The 15,262-nt window shown below is 46.1% G+C and overlaps 1 protein-coding gene across 1 annotated transcript in view; it reads right to left on the minus strand.

Annotated features, from left to right (window-relative positions):
* The window catches only part of SEC31B (SEC31 homolog B, COPII coat complex component), a 35,954-nt gene extending 22,055 nt beyond the window's left edge, over positions 1–13,899 (minus strand). Inside the window, exons 1-10 of the mRNA XM_034663617.1 lie at positions 13,766–13,899; positions 11,183–11,378; positions 10,845–10,940; positions 9,736–9,876; positions 9,260–9,402; positions 8,293–8,392; positions 8,027–8,188; positions 7,381–7,515; positions 4,163–4,444; positions 1,601–1,831 (exon numbers count right to left, since the gene is read on the minus strand). Of these exons, the coding sequence (XP_034519508.1) occupies positions 1,601–1,831; positions 4,163–4,444; positions 7,381–7,515; positions 8,027–8,188; positions 8,293–8,392; positions 9,260–9,402; positions 9,736–9,876; positions 10,845–10,940; positions 11,183–11,378; positions 13,766–13,827 (1,548 nt within the window). The 5' untranslated portion in view covers positions 13,828–13,899. The remainder of the gene's footprint in view (positions 1–1,600; positions 1,832–4,162; positions 4,445–7,380; positions 7,516–8,026; positions 8,189–8,292; positions 8,393–9,259; positions 9,403–9,735; positions 9,877–10,844; positions 10,941–11,182; positions 11,379–13,765) is intronic.
* Positions 13,900–15,262: the final 1,363 nt, after the last annotated feature.

Here is a 15,262-nt window from a genome sequence, read left to right on the forward strand (position 1 = left end):
GAACTATACAAACTTAAATAGCATCTGTGGACACCATGCTCCAGGCTTCCCTGATTGCAAGGACTCTTGTAACTGAACAGATCTCTTGTAGGGACTCTAGAAACATTTTTGAAGTGGGTACAAGAAACACTGGCTCTTGTGGGCACGAGGCTTCTAAGCCGGGGCCACCTACACACCTGCTTTGTGTGCATCTCGTCACCTTGCACCTGAGCTGTCATCCAGGGAGGTGAAGAGGAGAACTCTGAACTGCTGCATAGGCTGCTGCAAGAACCCCCACAGAAGAGCGCCACCTGCTGCTGCCCTGCCCACAAGCTGTGGTTCCTGTCCCAGATCCTTCTGAGGAGACTGATGCCAAGTGAACCTAGAGTATTGTGAGTCTAAATATCTAGTTGAAAACACAGTTTGTAGGGGAAGCTGCATAGATACAATAAACAAAGGCAGCTTACCCACTCAGTGTCCCAGATACTGGGGGCCAAGACTTCCTGAAGCCCTACCCCCATCTGGGTTAGACGGCTGGGCCCTTCATTTGCCCTACACAGAACCATGACTTCTGACTACTGTCTTTCTCACAGTGTCTCAGGGCTCCCTCCTTCTCCCATACTCATCCTTTGGAAATGTTCAGCCACATTCAGCTTCAGGACCATCACGACGGACAGCTCTTGGGTAGCTTTTTCAACCAGACTCCCCTCTGTCCTTAGGTACTGCTGCCTCCTTTGTTCAGAAGAATAAAAGCTCAACTCCTGATGGCGCCCTCTATTCTCTTTCCCATTCCACCATTCCTGCAGCAGTTGCCTGTATTCTGCTTACAACAAAAGCATCATTTCTTATTCCTTTCTTCCCATACCTTTTTCTAGCTTCTCTCTACAGCTGATGATCTTTCTCAATCCTGTCTCCTTCCCAAGTTCCTCGTGTCTACCATCACAAAGTTCTACTATGTCTGAAGCATAGACCCCAAGCCATTCTCAGATCCCCTGGGACAGAGACTCTGTCCTTTCTGCATTATACACTATGATCCCAAAACTTTGAATAATCCTTTCACTGCCCGTCTGGTCAGTTCTCTTTCTCCCTTTAGTTCTCTCCTCCCATCTGCTCAATTCCTCTGACAAGTGGAGCAGTCCTCCTGATGTCACACACTGGAACTTGAACCATCCCTCCAGAGTATATTGGTACTTAAGCCCTGAGTCCCACCACAATAACTTGCCTTGGGTTACCTGACAAAAACTCAAAGACTTCTCATGATGATGCCCCCTTCCAGACAATCCTCTTTCCTTCCTTCCTTTCCCTTCTCTCTTCCCATCACATTATCTGCCCTTTGGCATGGCATAAAAGCCTTCACCTTAGCATTGGTAAAGTATCTAGGACATCAGCAATAGAAGTAAAAAAGGCAAATGTCACTTGTACCCCTCAGCTTCCTTAGCTGCAAAAGGTCTCTGAACCACTGGTAAAAGGTGATGGTTCTGCATCCAGAGGGTGGTATGGTGTAGCAAAAAGCCTGAGAGGTCAGGGCCTCTGTAATGTAGGTCACAGTGCAGTTGTCCATCTCCTAGAGTTGCCGGCTTTGAGGAAACACTTCAGAGGAGCCAGCCTTCAGGCTTCCTACCTTCAGGAATTGCCAGAGCATCTTTTCACTTTGCAGTGGTGTTTGTTCAATCTTGTTCTGACAATAATTCAGGAGATTTCCTGATCCCAGGGCCTCCCGCAGCTCAGTTGACCGCTTCAAGAATTCAGATTCTGTGATGACTTGACTAATGAAGACTAGGTGGAGGCAAGGCTGTGGCACCTGATGGGCAGGGGTGCTGGGGAGGCCAAAGGTAACCAGCTTCCCCCCAAACTGGTGAGGAAAAACAAGAAAGGTAAAGGTCATATCTTCAAGCTAAAAATTAACACCAAGTCCACATCACAGGGAAGGCTATTTATTCGTCGACCCTAGGATAGGAAATCAACAATAAGAACTCCTGGGGGTGGAATAGGATCAGGAAATGAGTAGCAAATGCACCCCTATACCAAAACGACCTCTACATTTTTAGCACCATCAGCTTAAAACTCCAGTGCAAGGTACTCATCTTCTCACCTGTGCTGGTAGCACCATTCTCCCAGTCACCTGGACCAAATGCCTTGGCATTATCACAGTCTTTATACCACCACAGCCACAGCCCCATAACAGAAGTCTTACCTCTTCTTGTGCAGTGTCTCTCACGGAGGGCCCCTCTGTCCCATTCCCCGTGCTTCCACAGCCAGGTTATCGGAATAGGCTGCTATTCTGAGTTTTCTTCCTCCAATCCAAGCCTTAGACTACCACCCTATACCTATGGCTGCGTAGGAGTGTGTCCTGGTTTCACAAGGCCACAGAAGAGAGCCTAAGGTCCTCTGCCCGTAGCATACAAAATCCTCCAAAGTCAGGGCCAGACTCTCTAGCCTCTCTCTATTTGCTCATTTATGTGACTGCTCCACATCCCCAAAGTTCCCAGTTCATTTCTGCTTCTGAGCCTTCACCCACCAAAACAGCCCCACCTGAGCATCCTTCTCGCCAAATGAGGTACCCTACCTACAGCATCTGTCACCAAGCAGAGCTTAGTAAAGTTCCTTGACTCCAGCTGGCTGCGCATTAAAACAATGTGAGGAGCTACCCAGCCATCAGGCTGTACTCCAGACAGTAAAATATGAATCTCTGGGGGTGGGATTAGGCATCAGTATATTTTAAAGTTCTTCAGGTTGCAGCCATAGTTGACAACTACTGCTTACTCCCCAACCCTTCACTATTTCCCTTCCTGAGACCTCCTCCTTAATGAACTTTCCCAGTTGGAATTCTTCACTTGATCCCTACAGCACAAACCTACACTACAGATTAGTGCTAAACAAAGCAAACTTAACTTTTGATTTGTTAATATTTGATAGTCTTACAAAGTGCTTATGTGTATTCTTATTTGAGGTTCATGTCAANGATCCTTCTGAGGAGACTGATGCCAAGTGAACCTAGAGTATTGTGAGTCTAAATATCTAGTTGAAAACACAGTTTGTAGGGGAAGCTGCATAGATACAATAAACAAAGGCAGCTTACCCACTCAGTGTCCCAGATACTGGGGGCCAAGACTTCCTGAAGCCCTACCCCCATCTGGGTTAGACGGCTGGGCCCTTCATTTGCCCTACACAGAACCATGACTTCTGACTACTGTCTTTCTCACAGTGTCTCAGGGCTCCCTCCTTCTCCCATACTCATCCTTTGGAAATGTTCAGCCACATTCAGCTTCAGGACCATCACGATGGACAGCTCTTGGGTAGCTTTTTCAACCAGACTCCCCTCTGTCCTTAGGTACTGCTGCCTCCTTTGTTCAGAAAGAATAAAAGCTCAACTCCTGATGGCGCCCTCTATTCTCTTTCCCATTCCACCATTCCTGCAGCAGTTGCCTGTATTCTGCTTACAACAAAAGCATCATTTCTTATTCCTTTCTTCCCATACCTTTTTCTAGCTTCTCTCTACAGCTGATGATCTTTCTCAATCCTGTCTCCTTCCCAAGTTCCTCGTGTCTACCATCACAAAGTTCTACTATGTCTGAAGCATAGACCCCAAGCCATTCTCAGATCCCCTGGGACACAGACTCTGTCCTTTCTGCATTATACACTATGATCCCAAAACTTTGAATAATCCTTTCACTGCCCGTCTGGTCAGTTCTCTTTCTCCCTTTAGTTCTCTCCTCCCATCTGCTCAATTCCTCTGACAAGTGGAGCAGTCCTCCTGATGTCACACACTGGAACTTGAACCATCCCTCCAGAGTATATTGGTACTTAAGCCCTGAGTCCCACCACAATAACTTGCCTTGGGTTACCTGACAAAAACTCAAAGACTTCTCATGATGATGCCCCCTTCCAGACAATCCTCTTTCCTTCCTTCCTTTCCCTTCTCTCTTCCCATCACATTATCTGCCCTTTGGCATGGCATAAAAGCCTTCACCTTAGCATTGGTAAAGTATCTAGGACATCAGCAATAGAAGTAAAAAAGGCAAATGTCACTTGTACCCCTCAGCTTCCTTAGCTGCAAAAGGTCTCTGAACCACTGGTAAAAGGTGATGGTTCTGCATCCAGAGGGTGGTATGGTGTAGCAAAAAGCCTGAGAGGTCAGGGCCTCTGTAATGTAGGTCACAGTGCAGTTGTCCATCTCCTAGAGTTGCCGGCTTTGAGGAAACACTTCAGAGGAGCCAGCCTTCAGGCTTCCTACCTTCAGGAATTGCCAGAGCATCTTTTCACTTTGCAGTGGTGTTTGTTCAATCTTGTTCTGACAATAATTCAGGAGATTTCCTGATCCCAGGGCCTCCCGCAGCTCAGTTGACCGCCTCAAGAATTCAGATTCTGTGATGACTTGACTAATGAAGACTAGGTGGAGGCAAGGCTGTGGCACCTGATGGGCAGGGGTGCTGGGGAGGCCAAAGGTAACCAGCTTCCCCCCAAACTGGTGAGGAAAAACAAGAAAGGTAAAGGTCATATCTTCAAGCTAAAAATTAACACCAAGTCCACATCACAGGGAAGGCTATTTATTCGTCGACCCTAGGATAGGAAATCAACAATAAGAACTCCTGGGGGTGGAATAGGATCAGGAAATGAGTAGCAAATGCACCCCTATACCAAAACCACCTCTACATTTTTAGCACCATCAGCTTAAAACTCCAGTGCAAGGTACTCATCTTCTCACCTGTGCTGGTAGCACCATTCTCCCAGTCACCTGGACCAAATGCCTTGGCATTATCACAGTCTTTATACCACCACAGCCACAGCCCCATAACAGAAGTCTTACCTCTTCTTGTGCAGTGTCTCTCACGGAGGGCCCCTCTGTCCCATTCCCCGTGCTTCCACAGCCAGGTTATCGGAATAGGCTGCTATTCTGAGTTTTCTTCCTCCAATCCAAGCCTTAGACTACCACCCTATACCTATGGCTGCGTAGGAGTGTGTCCTGGTTTCACAAGGCCACAGAAGAGAGCCTAAGGTCCTCTGCCTGTAGCATACAAAATCCTCCAAAGTCAGGGCCAGACTCTCTAGCCTCTCTCTATTTGCTCATTTATGTGACTGCTCCACATCCCCAAAGTTCCCAGTTCATTTCTGCTTCTGAGCCTTCACCCACCAAAACAGCCCCACCTGAGCATCCTTCTCGCCAAATGAGGTACCCTACCTACAGCATCTGTCACCAAGCAGAGCTTAGTAAAGTTCCTTGACTCCAGCTGGCTGCGCATTAAAACAATGTGAGGAGCTACCCAGCCATCAGGCTGTACTCCAGACAGTAAAATATGAATCTCTGGGGGTGGGATTAGGCATCAGTATATTTTAAAGTTCTTCAGGTTGCAGCCATAGTTGACAACTACTGCTTACTCCCCAACCCTTCACTATTTCCCTTCCTGAGACCTCCTCCTTAATGAACTTTCCCAGTTGGAATTCTTCACTTGATCCCTACAGCACAAACCTACACTACAGATTAGTGCTAAACAAAGCAAACTTAACTTTTGATTTGTTAATATTTGATAGTCTTACAAAGTGCTTATGTGTATTCTTATTTGAGGTTCATGTCAATTCCCTAACACAAGCTGAACACGTATTACTATCCCTGTTTTACAGATAATCCCGAATTAAGCGACCTACCCAGGGTTACCCAGCTAATAAGTGACAGAGCTATGATAAGAATGCAGGCCTCCGGCGCATGGATGGCTCAGTTGGTTAAGTGTCCAACTTTTTATTTCAGCTCAGGTCGTGATCTCAGGATCATGGGATCGAGCTCCGTGTTGGGCTCCACACTTGGCGGGAAGTCGGCTTGAGATTCCCTCTCCCTGAGCCCCTCTTCCCCCACCCAAGCATGGGCACTCCCTCTCTCTCAAATAAATAATCTTAAAAAAAAAAAAAAAAGAATGCAGGCCCTTCCCAGACAGACCCATAAATACAGAGAACAAATTGGTGGTTGCCAGGAGAGGGGTGGGAGGCTGGGCAAAATGGGTGAAGAGGAGTGAGAGGTACAGGCTTCTAGTTATGGAATGAATAAGTCATAGGGATGAGAGGCACAGCACAGGGAATATAGTCAATGCTACTGTAATAGTGCTGTATGGTGACAGCTAGTGGCTACACTTGTGGTGAGCATGGCATAATGTATAGACTTGTCAAATCACTAAGTTGTACATCTGAAGCTAAATGTAATATTGTACGTCAACTATACTTCAATTAAAAAAGACAGAAAATAAGTCCTGGGGCTGATGTAGAAAAAAATGAAACTCTTAGGCATTGCTTTTGGAAATACTGTGAAGCTGCTGTGGAAAATGGTATGGTGAAAACAAACAAACAAACCAACCTCCTGAAACAAACAAACAAACAAAAGCAAGTACCTCTCTCAACATCAGAATTCTTCACGTCACTACCTCCTGAGTATGTTAGCCTTACCTCCACAATAAAACTGGTGGCTCTGAACACAAGAACCACTTCTTCGATACATCTCTTTTCAATTCAAACCAGTGGCAAGGGCATCATCACCTGGGAACTTGTTGGGAAATCAGAATCTTGGGCCCTACCCTAGACTGAATGAACCAGAATCTGAATTTTAATAAGATCCCCAGGTGATCTGTATGTGCATTAAAGTCTGAGATAAAATGAACAAAACGTGATCCCTATCTTTAAGGAGTCTATTACTTAGTAGGGTCTCCACACATGTATATAAATAACCTTAGTACAGTTAGAATGTATCATTACAGGAGTAGAAATCTTCAAAGTGAAGTTTGACAAGGGTTTAAAGACAGGCATTGCAGAGGGGGTGGTATTTAAGCAAGGGACCATAAAAGACTATAATAGGGCTCAATGGCTCAGGAGAGAAGCTGAAGGGCAGGGCACAGGCGGAAGCAGCAAAGTTGAGGAGTTATTTGTGGGACAGAAAGGAGTCATATGTAACTGGAACCCAAGGAACATATAAAAATAAGGTGGAAATAAAAACTGGGAAGGTAAGTGGGGCCCTGTGTACATTTGGCCTTGAGTCCATAAGGGAATGGGGGTCAAAGGTTTTGAGCAGAGGAGTGACAGGATGGAATTTACATTTTTTTTTTCTTTCCTGCTTTGTATTTCTAACCCTTACATGTCTGGACTCACTACCAGTCCAGACATGTAAAGGTTAGAGAAAAATCAGGTGGAATCTCAGGCAGTTCTCTATAACCGAGCAGCCTACAGCAACCAATACCTTTTAGACAGGACTGGCACAGTAAGCAAGGTGAAGGGGTAGAGGGAAACGCAATAGTAACTCTGCTTGAGCCCTAAAATGGGACCTTATCTGAGACAGGCAGTAGGAATAAATCTCCTACAGAACACAGCTACATGTTAGGCATACGAGAGGCTTCACAAACACACACCCCTACACACTACACTTACAGCAAATGAAACACCTGCCGGCCTTCTCATCCATTTGGGGGGTTTTTTTAGAGGAGGTATCAATGATGCTTGGGCTACTTGCTCTGGTACGTGCAATGGTGGGAGAGGCTGGCCTTTGCTGAAGGAAGAAGAGATCTGAGGGCAAAAGGACACCTGTATCACCAACCCGAAGTGGTGCTGCATCTATAAACTTTACTCTGGGAGAAATCCTTGAGATACCCAATGTGGCCCACAGTGGCTGGACTCCCATTTTCTAGGGAACTGGTAGTGAGGGTAGGACTCCCATGAGTCCAAGAACCTACTGCATCCAAGGTCTACAGTGGACTGTAGACATAGAATGGATCTACAGGAGAAAAGGAGATAAAATAGTTCATACTTCCAAAATAATGGTCCTGGCATGGAGGTCCAGTGTCCCTGAAATACCACAGGGAACATCCAAGAGCAAGAGTCAATGTGAAGGCCTCTTTTGTTCCGTGGCAGGAACAGACATCCTCCCAGGAAGATGGGCACTACAGCAAAGGTGCAACCCAGGGCCCTGGCTTCCTAGTCTTCAATAGTCCCCACTTCCTCCCAGGCCATTCGTCCTTCTCTCTCCCCCACACAGAGACAGCATTCCCTCCAGCATTCTCCACCAAGCCCTTCAAACCTTGCCAGCCTGTCTCATCTGCTGGACTTCCCAGCTCCTACCCATCACGGAGTACAAACTGATCCAGCCGTCGAAGGAAGCAGCAGAGAACACTGGAGGGTCCCGGGGGCACCACTGCACATCAAAGCACCAGCTGCTCTGTATGGGTAGCTTATATACTACCTGTGAGGGAACCCAACCATTAGGGAAACCCTGACTTAGGTAAAGTAACACAGAACACACAGCTTATTTCCCCTCCCAGCATTCCCACAGAAGGGCCAGCCTACCTCACTGCTCCCCAGGTTCCAGCACAAGATCTGGTTGTCCTTGGCACTACTGAGCAGAAGCTCGGCATCAGCTTGGCTCCATGACACTGCCAAGATCCCCCTAAAAAGGAAAGGAAAGAGCAGCTAACATTTGTCAAATGCCTACTCTGAGTAAGGTACCTTATGTATCTCAGATAAACTTCATCCCTAAGAAATGAACAGTCTGATTTCACTTTACAAATGAGGAAAATAAGACTTTGAAAAATTAAAGAACCTTCAGCAGTCATGCAGCCAGAACCCAAGTCAAATCCCAGAGCCTGGGCACCATGCACTGTATCACTCTGCCTCGCATAGGTCCCCACAGAATGGCCTGCTTCCTTTCCCTGACTGTAAAGTAGGGACTATAAATCAGCATGAATCAGGCAAGCACCCACCCCATGGGTGCTTTTTTTTAGCAGGAGGGTAGTGAGGACCCAACTCTTCAAAGTCCCTAAGAAGGTATAAAGGCAATATAGTCCTTTAGTAAGAAAGAACAGTGTGGGGCCGCTTTTTCTGCTATGGGCCCAAGAGCTACAGCTTCAAGGGAAGGCCTGTTCAGAGGACAGACAGGAGCCAAGGTTCTCTTATTAAGGAGAAGTCTTAGAGGAAGCAGCATCACCACCTAAAGAAATGAACATTATCTTGAATCAGAGCCTGGGGACTCTCCCAGGGGGACTAAACATTAGCTCCAAATATTTCTCATGACCCCATCTACACTCCCTTTCTGGAAGTTAAATGGAATCTCAGGTTCTTTCCCATAACCTCAGGATCTCAAAGAACTCCTCTTTGTTGGGGCTAGAGCTAGGACTGAGAGACTCTGTGTTCACTGGGAATGACTTTGAAGACACAGAAGATGTTTGGTAACTAAAGTGAGGCATTCACTGCCTCCTACCCAGGTCAGTTATGCCCCACCATCCACCAAGGATATAGACAGAGTTCGAGATATTACCTGCTGTGGCTCTCTAGCACCTTCAGGGGCGAGGAGGCAAAGCGCAAATCCCACAGCTGAATCACTGGAAAACGATCATCTTCTGAACATAGCACCAACTGGGTGGCTATGTCTGGATGCCAGGCCAGGCCGGAGCTGTGCATCTGTGAACAAAGCAGACTCCAATGAGTGATGTAACCTGACACTTCTAGTTACGAACCTTGTCTGCCCAGTTGGAATAGGACCTCTGAGGGCAGGTTTTGTGTCTCTTCTATGTGATAAGTGATGACCATGAGTAAGTAAAGAACATTAGAAGCCTCCGGATCAGCTCTGTTTAGCTTCCCTAAGCGTTCACTCTCAATAGGAAATCTGCTACGAGGCTGAACCTGTAAATGCAACAGCTAAAAGCAGAACCCTGGCGTGGGGAGGAGCAGCACCAAACTTGGGCATGAGAAAGAAGCCGGAACCTGAGCCTACATTCTGCCTCTGTGACTCACCCTGTTGCTACGATCGCTGACTTTGATGATAGGTTCATTCTTCCTGAGATCCCACACAACTGCCTTGCCGCTGGGGTGAGCAGAAGACAGAATGTGTTGAACTTGCCGGTTCCAAGCGAGTGCCTTGATGTCTTCTGGAGGCTGCTGAGGCAGGAAGGGGGGAAGGGGCAGAGGACAACTTGTCATCCCCTGGACCAAGAGCCATTTGCTGTTCCACTGCTCCCAACCCCCCACAGAAAGCCCAAGAGTAGATACGGGGCTTCCCAACCCAAACACTGTCAGGGAGCTGGGAGTTGAATTTTCCAGAGAGGATCCTTTAGGGGACTGGTGTAGAAGCTGAGAGAATGGCAGGCACACTTGGAATTTACTCCTATCCCAAGGTGCTCCTGAGAGGATGGAGTCAAGATTTAAAACAGCCCTCTTATCTATGACAAAGAGAAAGGTAGAGGAGGAGGAAGGGAGGAAAACACAGACATGTAAGACCCCCAGAAAGAATGAGGCAGAAAGAAAAGCCATTGTTATTTTTAGGGCACAAGGTGCTATCAAAGTTATACTTAATTTACCTCACGATACTGTAAGCACAAGACAGAGAAGAGCAAGGGAGCAAAAAGATGGGCCCAGTTATAGACTGACAGGTAGGTACACTCAGAGACAGACATACACAAGATCCCCAACTGCATGGGAGAACCAGATATAGAGGCAAAGCTGACCCGCCCCACAAAAAGGACAAGGATATATCTGAGTGTGCCCTCTTGGCCCCACTCCACTGAGCCCAGGGCCCTACTCTACTCTTACTAAGCTCTACTATGGTAAATAGAACTCTCACTCCTTTTCTCAATGTCTTTTACTGCCTTTCTTCATCTTCCTTCCAGAAACCCTACTTCCTTCCAGAAACCCTAGGACAGTTAATGACCACAAACCACCACACACACACACCCTCCCCTCCATCCCTGCTATCGGTAGGCTGGTAACGCATTAGTCTGTGGTGCTTTGCTGCCCTCCAGTGGTAAAGTCCAAAATCTCCTGTGCTCTGGCTGCCCTCCAGAATTCAAGACTTCCTGGGCAAATCAGCTGCAAACTCTAATCAGCAGCCCCAGCAGTCTCCTTACCTGTGACTTGGATCCTGGGGTCATTGGCACATTTAGGTTATTCAAATCCCAAATAAAGATTTCAGAATCACTGGCTCCTGAAGCCAGGAGGTTGCCCTGTATGAAGAAAAGGAGACACACCATCCCAGGAAAAGGTAAGTAGGGAAGGAGACACACCATCCCAGGAAAAGGTAAGAGCAGGGAAGGGGGAAAGAGACCCACATTTGGGGCTTCCAAAACCTCCCCCATAACTGCCTGCAAAGGGCTCAGAATTATAGACTGGAGGTCACAAGTGAATGCTTCCACTCAGATCTGTGGCTCCATGGCATGGCCATGTTTGACCAACTGAAATGCAGTACCTGGAAAGGATTAAAGTCAAGGGCTCTGACAGCCGCCGTGTGCTTCTGTCTCTGGGCAATCACAGGCTCTTTCCCAGAAGACAGGATGTGAGTCACATTGTATAGAGTAAGCATGCCATCGTCCCCACCGCCTGCAATGACCCCGGAGCCTTCCGAAAGCCCATCGCCAAAGCTCCCCCAGATCAGCTTGTAAAACCTACAAAGAGGAGAAACTGGCATCAGCACCAACTCAGAACCATGTCAGTTGGCAGAGAGGAGGCATCTCCATCAGCCCCTGCCATCATACAGGCATCTCCATCCCGAGATGGAGCCTGCCTGTCTCCCTCACTTATCGGACACACAACACAGGTTTCCTTCCTTGGTCCTGCCCTTTCTCTGAGAAAAGATTCCACCTTTGTTACACTAGAAGGCAGGAGACCACTGCCTCAGTGCTGTGTGGCAGGTTTTTTTTTTTTAAAGTTAACATTATTAGGGTTATATAGGCCCAGGATACATATTTCAAATAGATTACATCACTTAATCTTCACAACTCAAATAATACAACTAACACTTATTGGATACTTCCTATGTGCCAGGCACCGTTTTAAGTGCTTCACATGTGTTAACTGATTTAATATTCAACAACCCTATGAAGTATTCTTATTAACTCCATTTTCATTTGAGGAAACTGAGGCACAGAGAATTTATGAAACTGTGTATACACAGTTAGTAATTTTATCCCTATTTGACAACTAGGAAGTGGCAGAATCAAGGTTTAAAGTCTGACCCATCTTATTTTATTTTATTCATTTATTTTTATTAATTTTTGTAGAGAAAGAGAGAGAGCGAAAGTAGGAGAGGGGCAGAGGGAGAGGGGAAGAGAGAATCTTAAGCAGACTCTACACTCAGCATGGAGCTGGACACAGAGCTTGATCTCATGACCCTGCGATCATGACCTGAGCCAAAATCAAGAGTTAGACGCTCAACCAACTGAGACACCCAGGTGCCCTGAGCCTTCTTATTTTAGAACCTGAGCTTTTAACCATCATAAAATAGTGTATTCTGTTTAGAGGACGATCCAAACTCTTTTGTACCCAACTAGAAGCAGGTTCCCTACACCAATAATTGCTGTCCCCTCTTCTCTCTCAAGTTGGAAGTGAGAAAAGACCCAAGGACTTCTCCACCCTGTGTATCTTCCATGTGACTAGCCCACTGGATCTGCTATATGGCTGCAGTGGGCCAGCCCTACAAACATAGAAGCATAAAGAATAAACATACCTCTTGGGAAACACTTTTGGCCTTCTAATGATGCTTCTAATAAGACACTACCAGTGGCTTGCACAAAAGAAAAAGATGGACCCTGGGTCCCTGCAGACAAAGATGGGTCGTCTGCAAAGCCCCTAGGGAAGGCATGTGAAATCCCAAAGCCTTACAGGTAGTCTGTCCTTCATTTCACAGCTGCTAGTCAAGGGTATTTCCACAGCCCTTCAGAGAAGCCAGATTTCACATCAAATGATGTCATAAGATCCCTAACTGAAATGAAATGTTTCCACACCCTGGGAACAGTCAGCCAAGAAACTGAGTGGGGTGACTGGGAAGGAACCTGTTTGGCCAGTCATTAGAGCAGCAACCACTTGTTAGAAGTAAAGAGCTGAGCACTGGTTGAGACCAGGTCAGCAACTGAGATAAAACAGCAGAGCTGACACAAAACACTGGCTCCAAAGCTACGGTCCAAATGGCTGTGTTCTAAGGTTGCACTGATCTTAACAGGGCAGAAGAATGTGTGCCACACTGGCTCAAGAGGCTGGCATGTGCCCCTGGGGCTAGAGGTCAGTGTGGGCAGAAGGCAAGTCAACAGAGTAGCTAGAGAAGCCCAGAATAGGTTTCATAGGAACCAAAGGAGAGTATGGCCAGAGAAAAACTCACATAGGGATGGCAGAAGATGTTGCAGTAACCTCAGTATGGTCACAGCATATGACATTCAGACTGAAGACAAAGGTACCTGAAACCGCAAGGGGGAGTCACCAAAGAGTTGGAAAACAAAGTCCAGTTAGTTCAGGGTGACCAAAATGCAGAACACAGAGCGTGACAAAATAACTTTCTTTCTCTAAGCATGTAGAAAGTACGGTCCCATGATTAACCATTTCACTAGTGAGGGTGAAACGGGAGCCCAAACGGGACATCACAGAGAACACCTGGGAGAGTGGGACCAGCTGGGACAAGTTAAGCAAAGACCAGGACATGATCATTCAGTGGGTTCAAGGAATGCCAATCATCTCTGCTCTGCAAATGGACAGGGAATAACGTGTGTGTGTGTGTGTGTGTGTGTGTATGCATGTGCATGCAGAGAAAGAGCACGTAAGCCTGTAGGCAAATACAACAAAAAATTAACAACTGATAAATCTAAGTAAAGATATATGATTATTCATTTCACTATTCTACAACTTTTCAATGTTTGAATAGTTTAAAAATAAAAACTTAAAAAACAAGATGGCCTCTGGCTTGAAAAAAAGGATTTTCAGGCATTAGAAGAAAAGAGATTTAAGGAATAAGTATAAAAAGAGTCTGTATAGAAAAATAGGAACTTTCAAAACATAAGAATACCGGTGGAATTCTCTGCTGAAGAGGTTCCCATGGAGATGGCAACAATGGGCACCAGAGAGCATCAAGAATGATGTGGCATCTAAAGAAAATACAGATTCTTTACATACCTACCTAGACCTTGCAAAGCAGAATTTCCTGAGACAGGCTCTCAGAATGCCCATTTTTAACATGAGCCCCCAGGTGATTCTAACAAGCAAGNGTGTGCTTCTGTCTCTGGGCAATCACAGGCTCTTTCCCAGAAGACAGGATGTGAGTCACATTGTATAGAGTAAGCATGCCATCGTCCCCACCGCCTGCAATGACCCCGGAGCCTTCCGAAAGCCCATCGCCAAAGCTCCCCCAGATCAGCTTGTAAAACCTACAAAGAGGAGAAACTGGCATCAGCACCAACTCAGAACCATGTCAGTCGGCAGAGAGGAGGCATCTCCATCAGCCCCTGCCATCATGCAGGCATCTCCATCCCGAGATGGAGCCTGCCTGTCTCCCTCACTTATCGGACACACAACACAGGTTTCCTTCCTTGGTCCTGCCCTTTCTCTGAGAAAAGATTCCACCTTTGTTACACTAGAAGGCAGGAGACCACTGCCTCAGTGCTGTGTGGCAGTTTTTTTTTTTTTAAAGTTAACATTATTAGGGTTATATAGGCCCAGGATACATATTTCAAATAGATTACATCACTTAATCTTCACAACTCAAATAATACAACTAACACTTATTGGATACTTCCTATGTGCCAGGCACCGTTTTAAGTGCTTCACATGTGTTAACTGATTTAATATTCAACAACCCTATGAAGTATTCTTATTAACTCCATTTTCATTTGAGGAAACTGAGGCACAGAGAATTTATGAAACTGTGTATACACAGTTAGTAATTTTATCCCTATTTGACAACTAGGAAGTGGCAGAATCAAGGTTTAAAGTCTGACCCATCTTATTTTATTTTATTCATTTATTTTTATTAATTTTTGTAGAGAAAGAGAGAGAGCGAAAGTAGGAGAGGGGCAGAGGGAGAGGGGAAGAGAGAATCTTAAGCAGACTCTACACTCAGCATGGAGCTGGACACAGAGCTTGATCTCATGACCCTGCGATCATGACCTGAGCCAAAATCAAGAGTTAGACGCTCAACCAACTGAGACACCCAGGTGCCCTGAGCCTTCTTATTTTAGAACCTGAGCTTTTAACCATCATAAAATAGTGTATTCTGTTTAGAGGACGATCCAAACTCTTTTGTACCCAACTAGAAGCAGGTTCCCTACACCAATAATTGCTGTCCCCTCTTCTCTCTCAAGTTGGAAGTGAGAAAAGACCCAAGGACTTCTCCACCCTGTGTCTCTTCCATGTGACTAGCCCACTGGATCTGCTATATGGCTGCAGTGGGCCAGCCCTACAAACATAGAAGCATAAAGAATAAACATACCTCTTGGGAAACACTTTTGGCCTTCTAATGATGCTTCTAATAAGACACTACCAGTGGCTTGCACAAAAGAAAAATATG

The sequence above is a fragment of the Ailuropoda melanoleuca genome, chromosome 6 (assembly GCF_002007445.2).
Source record: "Ailuropoda melanoleuca isolate Jingjing chromosome 6, ASM200744v2, whole genome shotgun sequence".
Lineage (NCBI taxonomy): Eukaryota > Metazoa > Chordata > Mammalia > Carnivora > Ursidae > Ailuropoda > Ailuropoda melanoleuca.